Source organism: Oryzias latipes, chromosome 18 (genome assembly GCF_002234675.1).
Source record: "Oryzias latipes chromosome 18, ASM223467v1".
NCBI classification, from domain to species: Eukaryota; Metazoa; Chordata; class Actinopteri; order Beloniformes; family Adrianichthyidae; genus Oryzias; species Oryzias latipes.
The window spans coordinates 5,266,483-5,282,914 of record NC_019876.2 but is presented as its reverse complement, the minus strand read 5'-3'; the positions used below and the strand labels follow the sequence as shown (position 1 = coordinate 5,282,914).

Below are 16,432 nucleotides of genomic sequence, written 5' to 3'. Positions count from 1 at the left end.
GAACCAGGCTGAACCTGACTGAACCAGGCTGAACCTGACTCAACCAGACTGGACCAGGCTGAATCTGACTGAACCAGGCTGAACCAGACTGAGCCAGACTGAACCAGACTGAGCCAGGCTGAGCCAGCTGCAGGACATGTGTGGAACCTGCAGCTGCTTTGATGATCAGTCGGTGAAACTGTTTCAAACATTCATGTCCCTCAGAATTTAGGCAGATTCTCTAGTTTTCTAATCTTCAGAAATCCGGTTTTTGTGGGTTTTAGCAGCTGGAACCCAGTTTATGTCCAAAAGAATCAAGTCAGCCGTGGAACCGGAAACTGGGTTCTATTCGTGGAACAGAATCGTGTAAATGTTTTAATGATCTTGTTTTAGGTCTGTAGGAACCGGTCCGTCTCAGAAACTGAAGTCTAACTTCAATTCTGATGAATCAAAGTTTATTTTAGGCGTCGGGTTCACGGTGGCGGTTTGGCTGCACCAAAAAGAGCAAAGGGCAAACCTTAACTCACCATCCTCTCTCTCTTTTGTGCACGCACACACGCATACACACACACACACTGTGGTAAAGAGAGGGAGTAAAGTTCAAGAAGACCAGGAGGAGAAAGAGATCACCGTGCTGCCACGCAGGAGCCAGCCGGACGCCACGGGGGAGAACGGCGGGGTGAGTCACACACAATCACACACACGGACTCGCAACACAGAGACACAACATGACACACAGACTCACAACACGACACAGAGACACAACATGACACACAGACTCACAACACAGAGACACAACATGACACACAGACACACAACAACACACATGCAACTCAGTTGGTTCTGTTCTCATCCTGTTCAGGGTTCTGTGAGAACAGAACCAACAATGAGATCCGATCCAAACATGAGTGCCAACCAGAACCTCTGCTGTTCCCGTTCTCATGGGGGTTCTGATTGGTGGTGGTGTGAGTGGACCCTGCTCTGCTGGGTTCTTGGGTGTCCACAGAGTCCAGTGAGGGGAACCACGGTTCCCGTGTGGTTCTGTTCTTTGGTTCCTTCTGAGTTTGTCGTTCAAGTCGGTCCACATTTGTGTTTTGGTGCTGAGCCGTCCAGAACCACAGAGCGGGCTGCTGGGCTACATCACAGAGCTCACAGAGGTCTGAGACCCGTCCAGAACCTCCTTCGTCCATCCAGCTCTGTGGAGAGAAGTGGATCAGTACAGTGGCCCTGAAGGTCAAATCGCTCCAAACGTGTTAAAGATCAAAACGACAAACAAACAACAACAACACAACAGGGGGGTATTCCAGGAAGCATGTTTAAACTAGCCTGACTTCAAGCCTGAACTCTGGCTGAAATCCGCCTGAACTTGCTTACTCTGGGTATGTCGGTTCCAAAAGACCGGATATGAGATGGTGTAATTACGCTCGATTTTGTAACCCTGGGTTAATGCACGTGCACTTCAAGTACATAAAGACATTCTCAATGGATCGCCGATTTCCGGAGTCACCATGGAAACGCGTGGAGAATAAAAGAGAGCGCTATACTTCAGTGAGACGGAGTCTGAGATTAATGACGGCGTATGAAGATTATACGTCCATCAAAAAAGTAGTACGGCTGAATCATCAGCAAAAGAAAGAGTTTCTGCTTGGAGAAAAAGAACAGACAAAGTAAACGCACGAGTTTCTGATCTTATTTCCATTTTCATGTGATGCATATATATATATAAAAAAAAAACAAAAAAAAAAAAAACGCCCCTCTCACCCTCCGCGGGTGGTTTCTCCTCCAAGCTCGGGTCCTCTACCAGAGGCCTGGGAGCTTGAGGGTCCTGCGCAGTATCTTAGCTGTTCCTAGCACTGCGCTTTTCTGGACTGAGAGGTCTGAGGTCTTTCCAGGTATTTGTTGCAGCCACTCCTCCAGCTTGGGGGTTACTGCCCCGAGTGCTCCAATTACCACAGGTACCACTGTCACCTTCACTTTCCATGCTTTCTCCAGTTCTTCTCTGAGTCCCTGGTATTTCTCCAGTTTCTCATGTTCCTTCTTCCTGATGTTCCCATCGCTTGGCACTGCCACATCCACCACAACAGCTTGTGGTGAATGTGGATATATATATATATATATATATATATATATATATATATATATATATATATATATATATATATATATATATATATATATATATATATATATATATATATATAACTTATCAAAATTTACCAACTTAAATGAATTAGTTCTATTGGTAACAAATAATTGAGTTAAATTTATTCAACCTAATTTCTCACATCTAAAAAACTCAACACTTGTTAATACAACTCAAATTTACATATTTATTTAACTAAATGTCATATTATTCCAATTCAAGTAATATTTTTTCCATCTTAATGAATTATATTTCTTGAACTTTCATATGTCTAAGTTTGAGCCGGCAGATCCTCATTTTTATAACAATAAAAAGAACAAAACAATGTATATTTAGCGCAAACATTCATTTAGGAATTTTTCGACATTATCTTCATACAATTAGTCTGTAGTGGTGCTATATAAACTCATCATTCTCTCTCTTCCTCTCCCTCATGGTGCAGAGACTTAAGCATAGTAGGTCAAAATAACTCGGCAAAACACAGTAAAACAGCTAAACAACTAAACACATTTGGTCAAAAACCCACACTTAAACCCAAATCCGTCCAGACAGGCAAAGGGAATAGTATCCCACAATCCCTTGCGGTGCATTTAACAGCAGCACCAAAGTTACACCTACTTAATTGAATTAATTTGAATGAAAGCAAAATAAATGTCTGATAACTATGTCTTATTTTTAAACTGACTTAACAAACAAATGATTTACCTTAACTGAAGCAAATAATTAAGTTAGATCAAAGTAAAAAGTTTATTTTTCCAACATCCATTCGTGGTCTTATCACCCTCTCATGGTGGAAAAAGTATCATCGGAGCTTCTTCATCCACTAAATCATCTTCAAAAGGACACGCCATGCTGCTTCACCGCTCTGAAAACAAACTAACCTTCAACTAAACCTACTCCAGAACAGGTTATGTTCAGAGCATGAGTTGCTATTGCAACTAGACATACCCTGAAACATACCTCCATTTCTGGGACCGAAAGCTGAGGTTATCAACTTCCTTAACCTCAAACTTCCCGTGGGAGCTAGCATGACCTGGGGGGTATTCCAGAAAGCAGGTTATGCTAGCTCCCACCTCCAAAAACCTCCAAGCCCCCCCCCCCCAAAAAAAAAAAACCTTTGTGAAACATATCAGAGGGATTTGATTATTTAAAAACCTGCTTTTGTGAAAATCCTGTTTAGGTCTCATCAAACAATAAAAACTAAATTACAGAACTCATCCCTGGGATTACTCCAAAGATATTTGGCATTTTTCTAATTTTGTGCAACACCAACATTAAAAATCCTCCAAAATCCTCAATACTTTTATAAACAAATGATCTATAGTTTATTTATGGTCTAAAAAGTGCAGCTGTTTTCCTGCCTGCATTACCTGCTTTCTTTATCTATAAGTAACCACGTTTATATGGAAAATACAGACAAGTATTAAAAATGTCCACAATATTTAGTAAATAATGACGTTATTAGAAGGAGCTGAGTAATTTAAGCCACTCAATGATCCAGGTGTTGCGCAATGGTCTCCATGCGACTTTTCACCTCGCAACCTTTGGCCACTACCACTCCCCTTCTCCTCCTCACAGACAAACGCGCCTCTTTCTCAAAGGCAGAAACGCCGATTCGCAAGTTTCAGGGCGTTCCATACTCTGCCATATATTTCACGATAGCGGAGCTAAAGTGCATCAATTACCAATAGCAAGCACTAAATCACCACCCTCTACTATCCAGGCCGGTACTGTTGCGCTCAAGTCTTGATTCACTATCCTCTTACTTAGAAGCAGCTCCACTGCACATGTCCGAATCTGCTACCCGTGCCCCATGCAAAGCACAACCCCGGTTTGTCGAAAAAGACAATCACATAAGTTAGCAGACAATCATATCTGTCTGTTTATTTTGTACATCCCCAACACCAGCCAAACAGCATTAACTTCACTTCTGCTCACAGCTCCCTCACTTATGGTGAGCGATTTAACACAACCGAGATTCCCCACTTCCCATGAGTCTTAGAAGCTGAAGGCTGGGCTAACCCCCAGATCGCCACAATATTTTTGATTTGCTATATGAGCAGTGCTATTTTTGGAGCATTCCAGTTAAATAATATTCACCCTTCAAATTATTTTTTTTACATTCTCGCTTTAACTGGGATAGTGATCTTTGTGTCTTTTGTGGAAATGATGTAGAAACTGTGGAACATCTTTTCTTTGAATATTTTCATGAAAAAGAGTTTTGGTCTTCTTTTCATAATTGGCTCAAATCCAAAAATATCATCATTAACCCTTTAAATTGAAATACAATTAAAATTCGATTACAGTTAATTGACAAAAATCTGGACTTTCTGATTAATGCACTGATTGTAATTTCAAAGCATTTTATTATGGCCCGCAGCAGTCATAGACTGCAAGGACCATATTGTAACTGGTACAAGGGTCGAACACTCAAAAAGGTCCAAAACGTCAAAAAAACGCGTCAAAACGCCAAAAAATGGGGTCAAAAGTCCCCCAAAGCACAAAACGACACGACAATTGTGTAACGCAACAAAAATACACACACACACGCACAACACCAACGCAAAAACGTAAAAATTGTAGTCGCAAAAATGACGACAAAAGCACAAAAAAGCCCCAAAAAGCCCTCAAAAGACAGGTATAAAGCCCAAAAGACATGCCCAGCCTATAGTAAAAGACAGGCCGCATTGAAATACATAGGCCACCTGACTGCAAAAACTTCTATATTGTTTCTGCTTCGTTTCATTATTATGGCCCGCAGCAGTCATAGACTGCAAGGACCATATTGTAACTGGTACGAGGGTCGAACACTCAAAAAGGTCCAAAACGTCAAAAAAACGCGTCAAAACGCCAAAAAATGGGGTCAAAAGTCGCCCAAAGCACACAACGACACGACAATTGTGTAACGCAACAAAAATTCACACACACACGCACAACACCAACGCACAAACGTCAAAATTGTAGTCGCAAAAATGACGACAAAAACCCGAAAAAGCCCCAAAAAGCCCTCAAAAGAAGGGTTTAAAGCCAAAAAGACTTGCCCAGCCCATAGTAAAAAACAGGCCGCATTGAAATACATAGGAAATCCTAACCGCAAAAACTTCTATATTGTTTTTCGAATGTTTATTATTATTCTTCTTTCTAACGGATCCGTTGAGCTCAAATTTGACCCCCACCACATACCCGAAAACTCACCAAAATTGGCACACACCTAGGATAAATTGAAAATGAATTTTTGGCAAAGACAACGTCACCCCCCCGAAATTGATGACATCACAGCGAGCGTTCCCGTAAAAAAAATGAATGGGCCGAAATCTGTTTATGGGGCCAAAAAAAAATATTTCGAAATAGAGCTATGAAACCAAAACACGCGTGTTGGAGATATCCCAAAGAAGTTTTGAAATCATTATGGGATGGCCACACGACCTACGGCTTGGCGGCCATTTTGTGGCGAACTCGGAGAAATGGCGATTTTCGTGTTTTTTGACAATATGGGAAAACGACACTTTTGCTTAAGCGATTTTCACGAAATTGCACACACATGCCAAGACCCTGATTCTACAATAACCAAAGAAGTTTGGTTGACCTTTGACCTTGGGAAGGGTCGGCCAGCTTGAATTTTCATAAAAAAGCACCTTTAGAAACGTATACAAACGAAAACTCGTCCTAGGGATTTTTAGCGATCTTTTTGAAACTTCTCGGGCATCAATGGCAAGCTACTGTGGACAAAATGTTGGAATTAGAAGTTGTAGAATTTGAAACGCGTGCGCGTGGCGAATTCGCAACCGTCGCCATTTTAGCTAGCTCGCACATATTTTATCGGAATAGCCTGAAACTGAAATATGCGATACCCTGGCCCACACTGAACAAAACGATGTCACATATGACAAAATCGATGAAGGAATGTGGCCGTGGTAAACAAAAAACGATCGCAAAAAAAAGTGCTGACTCGGCAAAAAAACTTTTTTTCGGATTTTATTTTTATGAATCGGCTAGCGAAACCCAGATAACTTTGTCGGGTATATCCAAAGAAAGTTTTGAAATCATTACGTGATGGCGACACGACCTACGGTTTGGCGGCCATTTTGTGCCAAAATCTGCCATTTTGAGTTTTTCGCGTTTTTACACAATATGGAAAAATGAACTTTTTTTCGAGCGATTTTCACGAAATTTGACGCACATGTCCCTAGCGTAAGCCTACAATCACCTCTGGAGTTTCGTCGACCTTTGACCTCGGGAAAAGGCGGCCATCTTGAATTTTTTATAAAAAACACCTTTACCACCAGATTCAAACGTAAACTTGTCGTTGGAATTTTCATCGATTGGGTCGAAACTTTTTGGGCATCAATGGTAAGGTACTGTGGAAAAAATGTTGGAATTAAAAGTTGTAGATTTTGAACGGCGTGCGCGTGGCGAGCTAGCAAAGTGGCGCACTGTTATAACTCCCATGCATTTCAATACAATACAGTGAAAATTGAATGCATGCATTAATGCCTGAAACAGAATACATTGAAAAACACTGGATATGGACATATAAGGAATGTGGGCGTGGTTAGCATAAAACCACTGTTGCTAAGGACAACAAAAAGTTTACTTTTACCGATTTGTCCGAAACTGACGTCAATCTGTTCGTCCTCCAGAGAGGACCAAAACATAAAATGGTTGCTATGGAGATAAAATCAACAGAAAAGCCGCCATTTTGGAAAAAGTGGGTTTTTTATCAACTTATGACATGTAGCTCTCGCCAATGGAGGAATGTGTTTTTCTGAGTCAGTTGATGATGCTAATCGCTATGCTAGCACTTTAAGCTATGTTAGCATAACTAGCATAGTTAGCATAATTAGCATTTCAGGTATTGTGTTTTTCTGAGTCAGTTGATTATGCTGATCGCTATGCTAGCAATTTTAGCCACATTAGCATAGCTAGCATAGTTAGCACAATTAGCATTTTAGGTAATGGGTTTTTCTGAGTCAGTTGATGATGCTAATCGCTATGCTAGCACTTTTAGCCACATTAGCATAGCTAGCATAGTTAGCATAATTAGCATTTTAGGTAATGTGTTTTTCTGAGTTAGTTGATGATGCTGATTGCAATGCTAGCACTTTTAGCCACATTAGCATAGTTAGCATTGTTAGCATAATTAGCAAATCCAGCCTTGACTAGCTTTTAATTTGCGGGCTGTGAGGGCGGTGAGGTCAGCGGTGGTGCGTAGAGTTGGGCGTGGAAGGCGGGTTGCGTCTGCGGGCCATACAACGCCGCTTGCGGCTTTAATTATTATTATTATTCTTCTTGTCCTATAACGGCGTCTTTGAGCTTAATTTTGACCCCCGCCACATACCCGAAAACTCACCAAAATTGGCACACACCTGGGATAAATTGAAAATGAATTTTTGGCAAAGAGAACGCCACCCCCCCGAAGTCGATGACATCACGGCGAGCGATCCCGTAAAAAAAATGAATGGGCCGAAAATCGCTTATGGGGCCAAAAAAAAAAATTTTGAAATACAGTTACGAAACCAAAACACGCGTGTTGGAGATATCCCAAAGAAGTTATGAAATCATTATGGGATGCCCACACGACCTACGGCTTGGCGGCCATTTTGTGGCGAACTCAGAGAAATGGCGATATTCGTGTTTTTTGACAATATGGGAAAACTACACTTTTGTTAAAGCGATTTTCACGAAATTTCATACACATGCCACAAACACGATTCTACAACTACCAAAGAAGTTTTGTTGACCTTTGACCTTGGGAAGGGGCGGCCATCTTGAATTTTCATAAAAAAGCACCTTTAGTAACGTATACAAACGAAAACTCGTCCTAGGGATTTTTATCGATCTTTTTGAAACTTCTCAGGCATCAATGGCAAGCTACTGTGGACAAAATGTTGGAATTAGAAGTTGTAGAATTTGAAACGCGTGCGCGTGGCGAATTCGCAACCGTCGCCATTTTAGCTAGCTCGCACATATTTTATCGGAATAGCCTGAAACTGAAATATGCGATACCCTGGCCCACACTGAACAAAACAATGTCACATACGACAAAATCAATAAAGGAATGTGGCCGTGGTAAACAAAAAACCGTCGCAAAAAAAAGTGCTGACTCGGCAAAAAAATTTTTTTTCGGATTTTATTTTTAAGAATCGGCTAACGAAACCCAGATAACTTTGTCGGGTATATCCAAACAAAGTTTTGAAATCATTACGTGATGGCCACACGACCTACGGTTTGGCGGCCATTTTGTGCCAAAATCTGCCATTTTGAGTTTTTCGCGTTTTTACACGATATGGAAAAATGAACTTTTTTATGAGCGATTTTCACGAAATTTGACTCGCATGTCCCTAGCGTAAGTCTACAATCACCTTTGGAGTTTCGTCGACCTTTGACCTCGGGAAAAGGCGGCCATCTTGAATTTCTATAAAAAACACCTTAACCACCAGATTCAAACGTAAACTTGTCGTTGGAATTTTCTTCGATCGTCTCAAAACTTTTTGGGCATCAATGGCAAGCTACTGTGTAAAAAATGTTGGAATTAGAAGTTGTAGATTTTGAACGGCGTGCGCGTGGCAAGCTAGCAAAGTGGCGCACTGTTATAACTCCCATGCATTTCAATACAATACAGTGAAAATTGAATGCATGCATTAATGCCTGAAACTGAATACATTGAAAAACACTGGATATGGACATATAAGGAATGTGGGCGTGGTTAGCATAAAACCACTGTTGCTAAGGACGACAAAAAGTTTACTTTTACCGATTTGTCCGAAACTGACGTCAATCTGTTCGTCCTCCCGAGGGGACCAAAACATAAAATGGTTGCTATGGAGATAAAATCAACAGAAAAGCCGCCATTTTGGAAAAAGTGGGCTTTTTAGCAACTTATGACATATAACTCTCACCAATGGAGGAATGTGTTTTTCTGAGTCAGTTGATGATGCTGATCGCTATGCTAGCAATTTTAGCCACATTAGTATAGCTAGCATAGTTAGCATAATTAGCCTTTTAGGAAATGTGTTTTTTTGAGTCAGTTGATGATGCTGATCGCTATGCTAGCACTTTTAGCTATGTTAGCATAGCTAGCATAGTTAGCATAATTAGCATTTTAGGTAATGTGTTTTTCTGAGTCAGTTGAAGATGCTGATTGCTATGCTAGCACTTTTAGCCACATTAGCATAGTTAGCATAGTTAGCATAATTAGCATTTTAGGTAATGTGTTTTTCTGAGTCAGTTGATGATGCTGATTGCTATGCTAGCACTTTTAGCCACATTAGCATAGCTAGTATAGTTAGCATAATTAGCATTTTAGGAAATGTGTTTTTTGGAGTCAGTTGATGATGCTAATCGCAATGCTAGCTCATTTAGGCACATTAGCATAGCTAGCATAGTTAGCATAATTAGCATTTTAGGAAATGTGTTTTTCTGAGAGAGTTGATTATGCTGATCGCTATGCTAGGACTTTTAGTCACATTAGCATAGTTAGCATAGTTAGCATTATGAGCAAATCCAGCCTTGATTAGCTTTTAATTTGTGGGCGGTGAGGGCGGAGAGGGCCGCGGTAGTGCATAGAGTTGGGCGTGGAAGGCGGGTTGCGTCTGCGGGCCATACAACGCCGCTTGCGGCTTTAATTCATACTTGTAAATTCTTAAAGGTGAAACCTCACATTAATTGATTACTCAACCGTCTCAACCTAATCTCTAAATCTTTACATTACATGAATCATAAGAACGCCCAGACATTGTGTAATTTATTTGATCTATTTTTACTTTTGCTATAGAGCCTTACATTTATTGATTATTTTTTAAGTTATATTTGTTTTCATATTTGTTTTTTTGTCTACCTTTATCTCAGAATTGATATTGTTGTCATTGACAGACATGCCGTGGTTGTTTGTTGAAACAAGTGCGCCAGTGCGCCCGCGGGCACAGGGTTGGTGACCCCTGCTGCAGACTGTGTAACTTTGTGTGGAGTTGTGTTTCTACAGACTGTGTGACTTTATGTGGAGTTGTGTCTCTGTAGACTGTGTAACTTTGTGTGGAGTTGTGTGTCTACAGACTGTGTGACTTTATGTGGAGTTGTGTGTCTGTAGACTGTGTAACTTTGTGTGGAGTTGTGTGTCTGCAGAGTGTGTGACTTTATGTGGAGTTGTGTGTCTGTAGACTGTGTAACTTTGTGTGGAGTTGAACCCCCTCCTCCTTTTCCTCCTCAGTCTGCCTTCCGACACTCTGACTCTTCATCTCGTCTTCCTCAGTCTTCATCTCACAGGAACCTAACCCCCCCCCAATGATCAATCATATGATCATCTGAAGATCAAAGAGGTTCCAGCAGCAGAACCTCTTTGATCTTTTCTGGTTTTGTCTACTGTTGAGGAGCAGGAAGTGAGAAGGAGAACCTCCAGAGACCCTCCACCTCCCCTGTGCTCTCGTTGACCTTTGACCTCTAAATACGTTCTCCCGTCTTCCAGCGGTTCTGCAGTGGAGATGATCTCCTCGGTGAGTAAAGACGACTGTCTGCGTGTTCGGGTTCTTATAGAACGTTCCTGGGCGGCATCAGACCTCCTGACTGTTCTGTCTTTCACACTCAGCCCACTAGGGGGCAGCATCATCCGACCTCTGCGTGACTTCATTGTGACCTCTGCATGACCTCTGTGTAACCTCATTGTGAGATCATTGTGAACTCATTGTGACCTCTGTGTAACCTCATTGTGACCTTTGCATGACCTCTGCGTGACCTCATTGTGACCTCTGTGTAACCTATGTGTAACCTCATTGTGACCTCTGCGTGACCTTTGTTTAACCTCATTGTGACCTCTGTGCAAATGATGGTCAGAGTCAGGAGTTTGGTATTTTCAGAGGTTCTCGGGCTCCTGCTTCTGTGATTCCTGTGACATTCATGGATCAGAACCCAGTGTGGTGGGGGGGTCTTGTTGTTGGTGTTCTGGTTCTCCTTCAGGTTGAACATTTCCGTCTCTGTGTTCTCTGTTCCACCAGATAAAGGCGCCACGCTCCTCTTCCTCCTGCTGTGGGCCTTGTGCCACTTTGAGGAGCAGATGTCCACGACCGCGGGGGCTCCTCAACCTCCTCATCACCAAAGGTACAGAAGAGCGGTCCCCCCAAATGAGTAGATAACAGAAAGAAAGGCATCATGATGAACCTGAAACCTAGGAGGAGGAGGAGGAGGAAGAGGTGGAGGAGGAGGTGGGTTAGGCTTCAAACGAAGGCCAGACGAGGACTTGTGTGACCGTTTCCAGAAGATTGATTAAAAGATGGAAAGAGAACTTTGGAGAACACAGAGGAGGTGGAGCTTATGGAGCAGGAGGTCTGTGTATAGGAATCTGTCCCGTCTCTTTGCAGCCTGTCTGTTTGCTCTGCTGTTCGGGGGGGTCTGGTCCATCACTGGAAGGGAGTGCCTGCCTGGGGGGAACCTGTTTGGCATCATCATCCTCTTCATCTGTTCTGTGCTGGGGGGCAAGCTGGTGGGAATGATCCAACTGCCAACACTGCCCCCCTTCCCTCCACTGCTTGGTACAGTCCAGCAAATGAACCCTTTGATGCTGGATGCAGACTGATGGCAGACCGTACCAACTGACTCCAGACGTCTGTGTGTGTGTGGTCATGTTTGTGTGTGTGTATCTGTGCATGTGTGTGTGCAGGCATGCTCCTGGCTGGGCTGCTGTTGCGTAATGTTCCCTACATAACCACGGCGGTCTTCATCGACACTCGTTGGTCTGCGGCTCTAAGGAACATCGCCCTGTCCGTCATCCTGACCAGAGCCGGACTCGGACTGGACCCCTCAGTGCGTCGACCAATCTCAGTCCACGAACATACACTGACCAAAAATATAAACGCAACACTTTTGTCATTGCTCCCATTTTTTATGGTATGAAGTCAAAGATGTGAAACATTTTCCACATACACAAAATAACCAGTTCTCTGAAATAAGTATCTAGAGCTTGTCAAACTAAGCCAAAATGTGCAAGGCGAGAGCAAATGTAACAGCCATTAACTTATTTGACCTTCAGGTGTTCACTTTGATTAATCTGGTATTGTATCGATCCACAACATTGACATCAGAAAACCGCTCACCCACACGACGCCACACACGCTGTCTGCCATCTGCCCTGAACAGTGTAAACCGGGATTCATCCGTGAAGAGAACACCTCTCCAACGTGCCAGACGCCATGGCATGTGAGCATTTGCCCACTCAAGTCGGGCAAATGGAGTGAGGTCGAGACCTCGATGAGGACAACGAACATGCAGATGAGTTTCCCTAAGACGGATCGAGTAGCCCATGGTGATGGTGGGGTTATGGTATGGGCAGGCGTATGTCATGGGCGAGGAACACAGGTGCATTTCATTGATGGCATTTTGAATGCACAGAGATACCGTGACGAGATCCTGGGGCCCATTGTTGTGCCGTACATCCAACAACATCACCTCATGTTGCCTCATGATAATGCACGGCCCCATGTTGCAAGGATCTGTACACAATTCTTGGAAGCTGAAAACATCCCAGTACTTGCATGGCCAGCATACTCACCGGACACATCACCCATTGAGCATGTTTGGGATGCTCTGGATCGGCGTATAGGACAGCGTGTTCCAGTTCCTGCCAATATCCAGCAACTTCGCACAGCCATTGAAGAAGAGTGGACCAACATTCCACAGGCCACAATAGACAACCTGATCAACTCTATGCAAAGGAGATGTGTTGCACTTCATGAGGCAAATTGTGGTCACACCAGATACTGACTGGTTGAGTCTGAGTCCCCTGACCCCCTCAATAAAACAAAACTGAAGATTTCATAGTGGCCTTTAACCAGTGTAAGGCCAGTCTAAGGCACACCTGTTCAATAATCATGCTGTCTAATCAGCATCTTGATATGGCACACCTGTGAGGTGGGATGGATTGTCTTGGCAAAGGAGAAGTGCTCACTATCACAGATTTAGACATATTTGTGAACAATATTTCAGAGAACTGGTTATTTTGTGTATGTGGAAAATGTTTCACATACCATAAAAAATGGGAGCAATAATAAAAGTGTTGCGTTTATATTTTGGGTCAGTGTACATGTGGTGTTTGAGGGACTCACACTGACTGTGTGTTTCTGTGTGTGTGTGCAGGCCCTGCAGCGTCTGAAGGCGGTGTGTGTCCGTGTTGCGGTGGGTCCTTGTACAGTGGAGGCGTCCGTCGTGGCCGTGGTTTCTCACTTCCTGTTGGGTCTTCCATGGACGTGGGCCTTTATCCTGGGGTAACAGAGTGGTTCTGTGGCAGGAACCTGTGGAACGTGTTCCTCACCTGCAGGTTCTGCTGTCTTGTAGCTTCGTTCTGTCCGCGGTGTCTCCGGCGGTTGTGGTTCCATCAATGTTGCTTCTGCAGAGAGAAGGACTGGGAGTGGAGAAGGTAACCTGCAGACCTGCTTCTTGCCAGCAGGGGGCGTCCCGTTGAACTTGTAATACTGTCGTAATGGGGGGGGGTTCTCCTGATGAAGTGTCCATGACTCCATGACTCACTCGGAACTGTCCGGAACCGTCTCTTTAAGGGCATCCCCACGCTGCTGATGGCAGCCGGCAGCTTGGACGGCATCCTCGCCATCACCGGCTTCTCCACCTGCCTGGGAATCGCCTTCTCCACAGGTGAGACTCTCTCCTGCCCCCCACAGCCGCCGTGGACCCTCCCCCTCATGAGAGCGTGCTGTGCTGCAGGTTCCACGTGGATGACCATCCTCCAAGGCCTGCTGGAGGTGGTGGGAGGGGTCATCTCCGGCCTGGTTGTGGGCTTCTTCCTGTGTTTGTTTCCAAGCAATGACCAGGTGGGACGGCTCGCCGTGGTGGTCTCACTCCTCCCCCCGATGACGTCACATGTCTGACCGTAGCTCTGCTGCCCGCAGGAGGACCTGGTTTTGGGGAGGACCCTCATGCTGTTGGGTCTGTCGGTGTTTTCCGTCTTCTTCAGTCACGTGGTCGGGTTCTCTGGAGCCGGCAGTCTCTGTACGTTGGTCCACTCCTTCTGTGCTGCTCTGGGCTGGAAAAGTGAAAAGGTACGAGGACCCCCATCCCACCAGACCACCGGCCCACTGCCCACGCTAACATGAAGGTCCATTCCAGGCTCCGGTGGCTGCCATGGTGGGTCGGTCCTGGGACCTGTTCCAGCCTCTTCTGTTCGGTCTGATCGGAGCTGAAATCACCATCTCCACCCTCAGCCCCAGCACTGTGGGTAAGAGGAACCACGGAGGTGTCAGGGTGTCCATCAGAACCCCAGAACTTCACGAAACACCAGCTTGGTCCCCCCCCCCCCCCCTCACCCTCCCCGAACTCTGACCCGTTCAGGTCTGGGCGTGGCCTGCATCAGTCTGGGTCTGCTGGTCCGTCTGTTCGTCACCTTCCTGCTGGTCCATCACGCCGGATTCAACCTCAAGGAGAAACTCTTCATCGCTGTGGCCTGGCTGCCGAAGGCCACCGTGCAGGTGAGGTTCCAGCAGGAGGAGGCTTCAGATGGGTTAGGGGCTGTCTGGTCCAGGCATACAGCCCCCCCCCTGGAGAACTGGAGTGTGATCTGTGTTCCTCTGCTGTGTTCTGTGGGTGTGGATCCTCACCACCAGAAGAACGTAAAGATCAGAAACCATCAGAGCTGACAACAACAGCAGACATCAGTCCAACCGTAGAACCATCAGAGCCCCGTGACACCCCCCCCCCTCCCCCGCAGGTTCACTGAAGTCGCCTTCAGAGGGTTTGATGGTTCCGTTTCCTCGTCTCCAGGCCGCCATCGGCTCCAAGGCGTTGGACATGGCAAGGGAGGAGGGGGACGAGACTCTGATCAAGTTTGGTTTGGACGTGCTGACCTTGGCGGTGTTGGCCATCCTGACCACCGCCCCCATCGGTGCCCTCGGTATCGGACTGGCAGGACCACGCCTCCTGGCCCGTCACATCAAAGGTCAGTCCTCCTGTGGGTGGAGCTCAGCCTAAACATCTCCACCTGCTGGATTTGGGTTTCCTGCTGAGGTTTGATGAAGCTGCACATCCCCCCGTAGTCATCCTCACTCTTCATTATAAACTTGCTGGCTTCCCCTGACCTGAAAACCCATGAGACGTTCAAGGAAGTGGTCTGACTTTAGCACCATCAGATGGTTCTGCAGAACCAACGAGGCGTTTTGGTTCCAGAGTCCAGCCTCCAGGTGGAAATACTGCCATTTACTGGTTGATCTGAGGATCTAAGTGGACTCAGTGTGACGCTGAGTCACGGTTCCCTCAGTCTGCAAAGTGAGGTCTGTCCTGGAGAGAACCCGACCTCAGACACCATCTGGGATGAGTTCGGTCCAGAACATTCATCAGTTTAGTCTTCATGAACCCAGCAGGTTCTGAACTCCAGAACCACAGAGATGTCCTCAGTGTCAAAATGTTGTTTCTCCGTCTGTCCCGTCCAACTCTTCTGTTGTGAATCTGTGCAGACGAGGCCGACGGGGAAGCCGGACCTTCTGGTCCCACAGAACCCGTCCAAGAGAAGGACAGCAGGATCCCCGAGAGCAGGCTGTGAAGCTCCATGGAGGAGCGGCGGCGCTGCGTTCCCGCCATGACGCGGCGTTTGGATGAAGGATGAGGGACGTCTGTCTTTGCTTTGGTCCTCTAGTCCAAATGTTACAGATCTGACAAGGTTCTGGTTCTGGTTTCAAACAAAAGCATGGTTTGTTTTGGTGTTGGGTTTGAAGTAAAGATCAAAGGAGCTGAAATCCAGCTGGTCCAAAGTGTGTTCTCCCTCTGTGTTGATGGTTCCTCAGCTGGGATCCTGTCCTGGTTCCAGTTCTACACTCCACTGTAGTGGGATAAAGGTCAAAGTCTCTGAGTCGCACAAGGACACCACCTGTCCTTACAGCCCTCTGATCGTCTTCTGGTCTGTTTCCAAAGTGTTCCCAGTATAATGATGATGACAATGATGGTAATGATGATGACGATGATGATGATCATCCCATTTTAGCCTAAATCCAAAAACCTGTCCTTTTCTAGGACATAGTTTCTGAAGAGCAGCAGGATTTCAATAGAAATTCACCTCTGAGTTGTGGGCGGGGCTGTAGGCGCCAAGCAAGCCCCCCTTCCCATCATCCATCTGTTTACCCACTCCCCCACTAGCTTACAGCCCCTCACACCCCCATCCTAACACCAGCAGTTCAACAGAAAGACCAGCAATATCAGATCCATCCATGATCCAGTTCTGATCCAGATTCCAGCTCAGACCAGGAAAACAGAGACGTTCATGGATCTGTTGGTCTGACAGTGGATGATCAGAAAGGGGCGGAGCTTGGATACTATGGCCCCGCC

At 45.2% G+C, this 16,432-nt stretch overlaps 1 protein-coding gene across 2 annotated transcripts; it reads left to right on the top strand.

The window, feature by feature from the left end:
- Positions 1–564: 564 nt before the first annotated feature.
- On the top strand, positions 565–15,861 carry LOC101155059 (sodium/hydrogen exchanger 9B2-like). Of its 2 annotated transcripts, XM_023948844.1 has the most exons (14): positions 565–658; positions 10,495–10,611; positions 11,110–11,212; positions 11,473–11,643; positions 11,772–11,914; positions 13,244–13,371; positions 13,442–13,523; positions 13,663–13,756; positions 13,826–13,932; positions 14,011–14,160; positions 14,228–14,336; positions 14,450–14,586; positions 14,879–15,053; positions 15,568–15,861. In XM_023948844.1, the coding sequence occupies exons 2-14, from the start codon at positions 10,600–10,602 to the stop codon at positions 15,651–15,653; spliced, it is 1,497 nt and encodes a 498-aa protein (XP_023804612.1). In that variant the 5' UTR covers positions 565–658; positions 10,495–10,599; the 3' UTR covers positions 15,654–15,861. The 2 variants fall into 2 exon arrangements, with proteins under 2 accessions (XP_023804612.1, XP_023804613.1); XM_023948845.1 differs by lacking the exon at positions 11,473–11,643.
- The last annotated feature ends 571 nt before the right edge of the window (positions 15,862–16,432 follow it).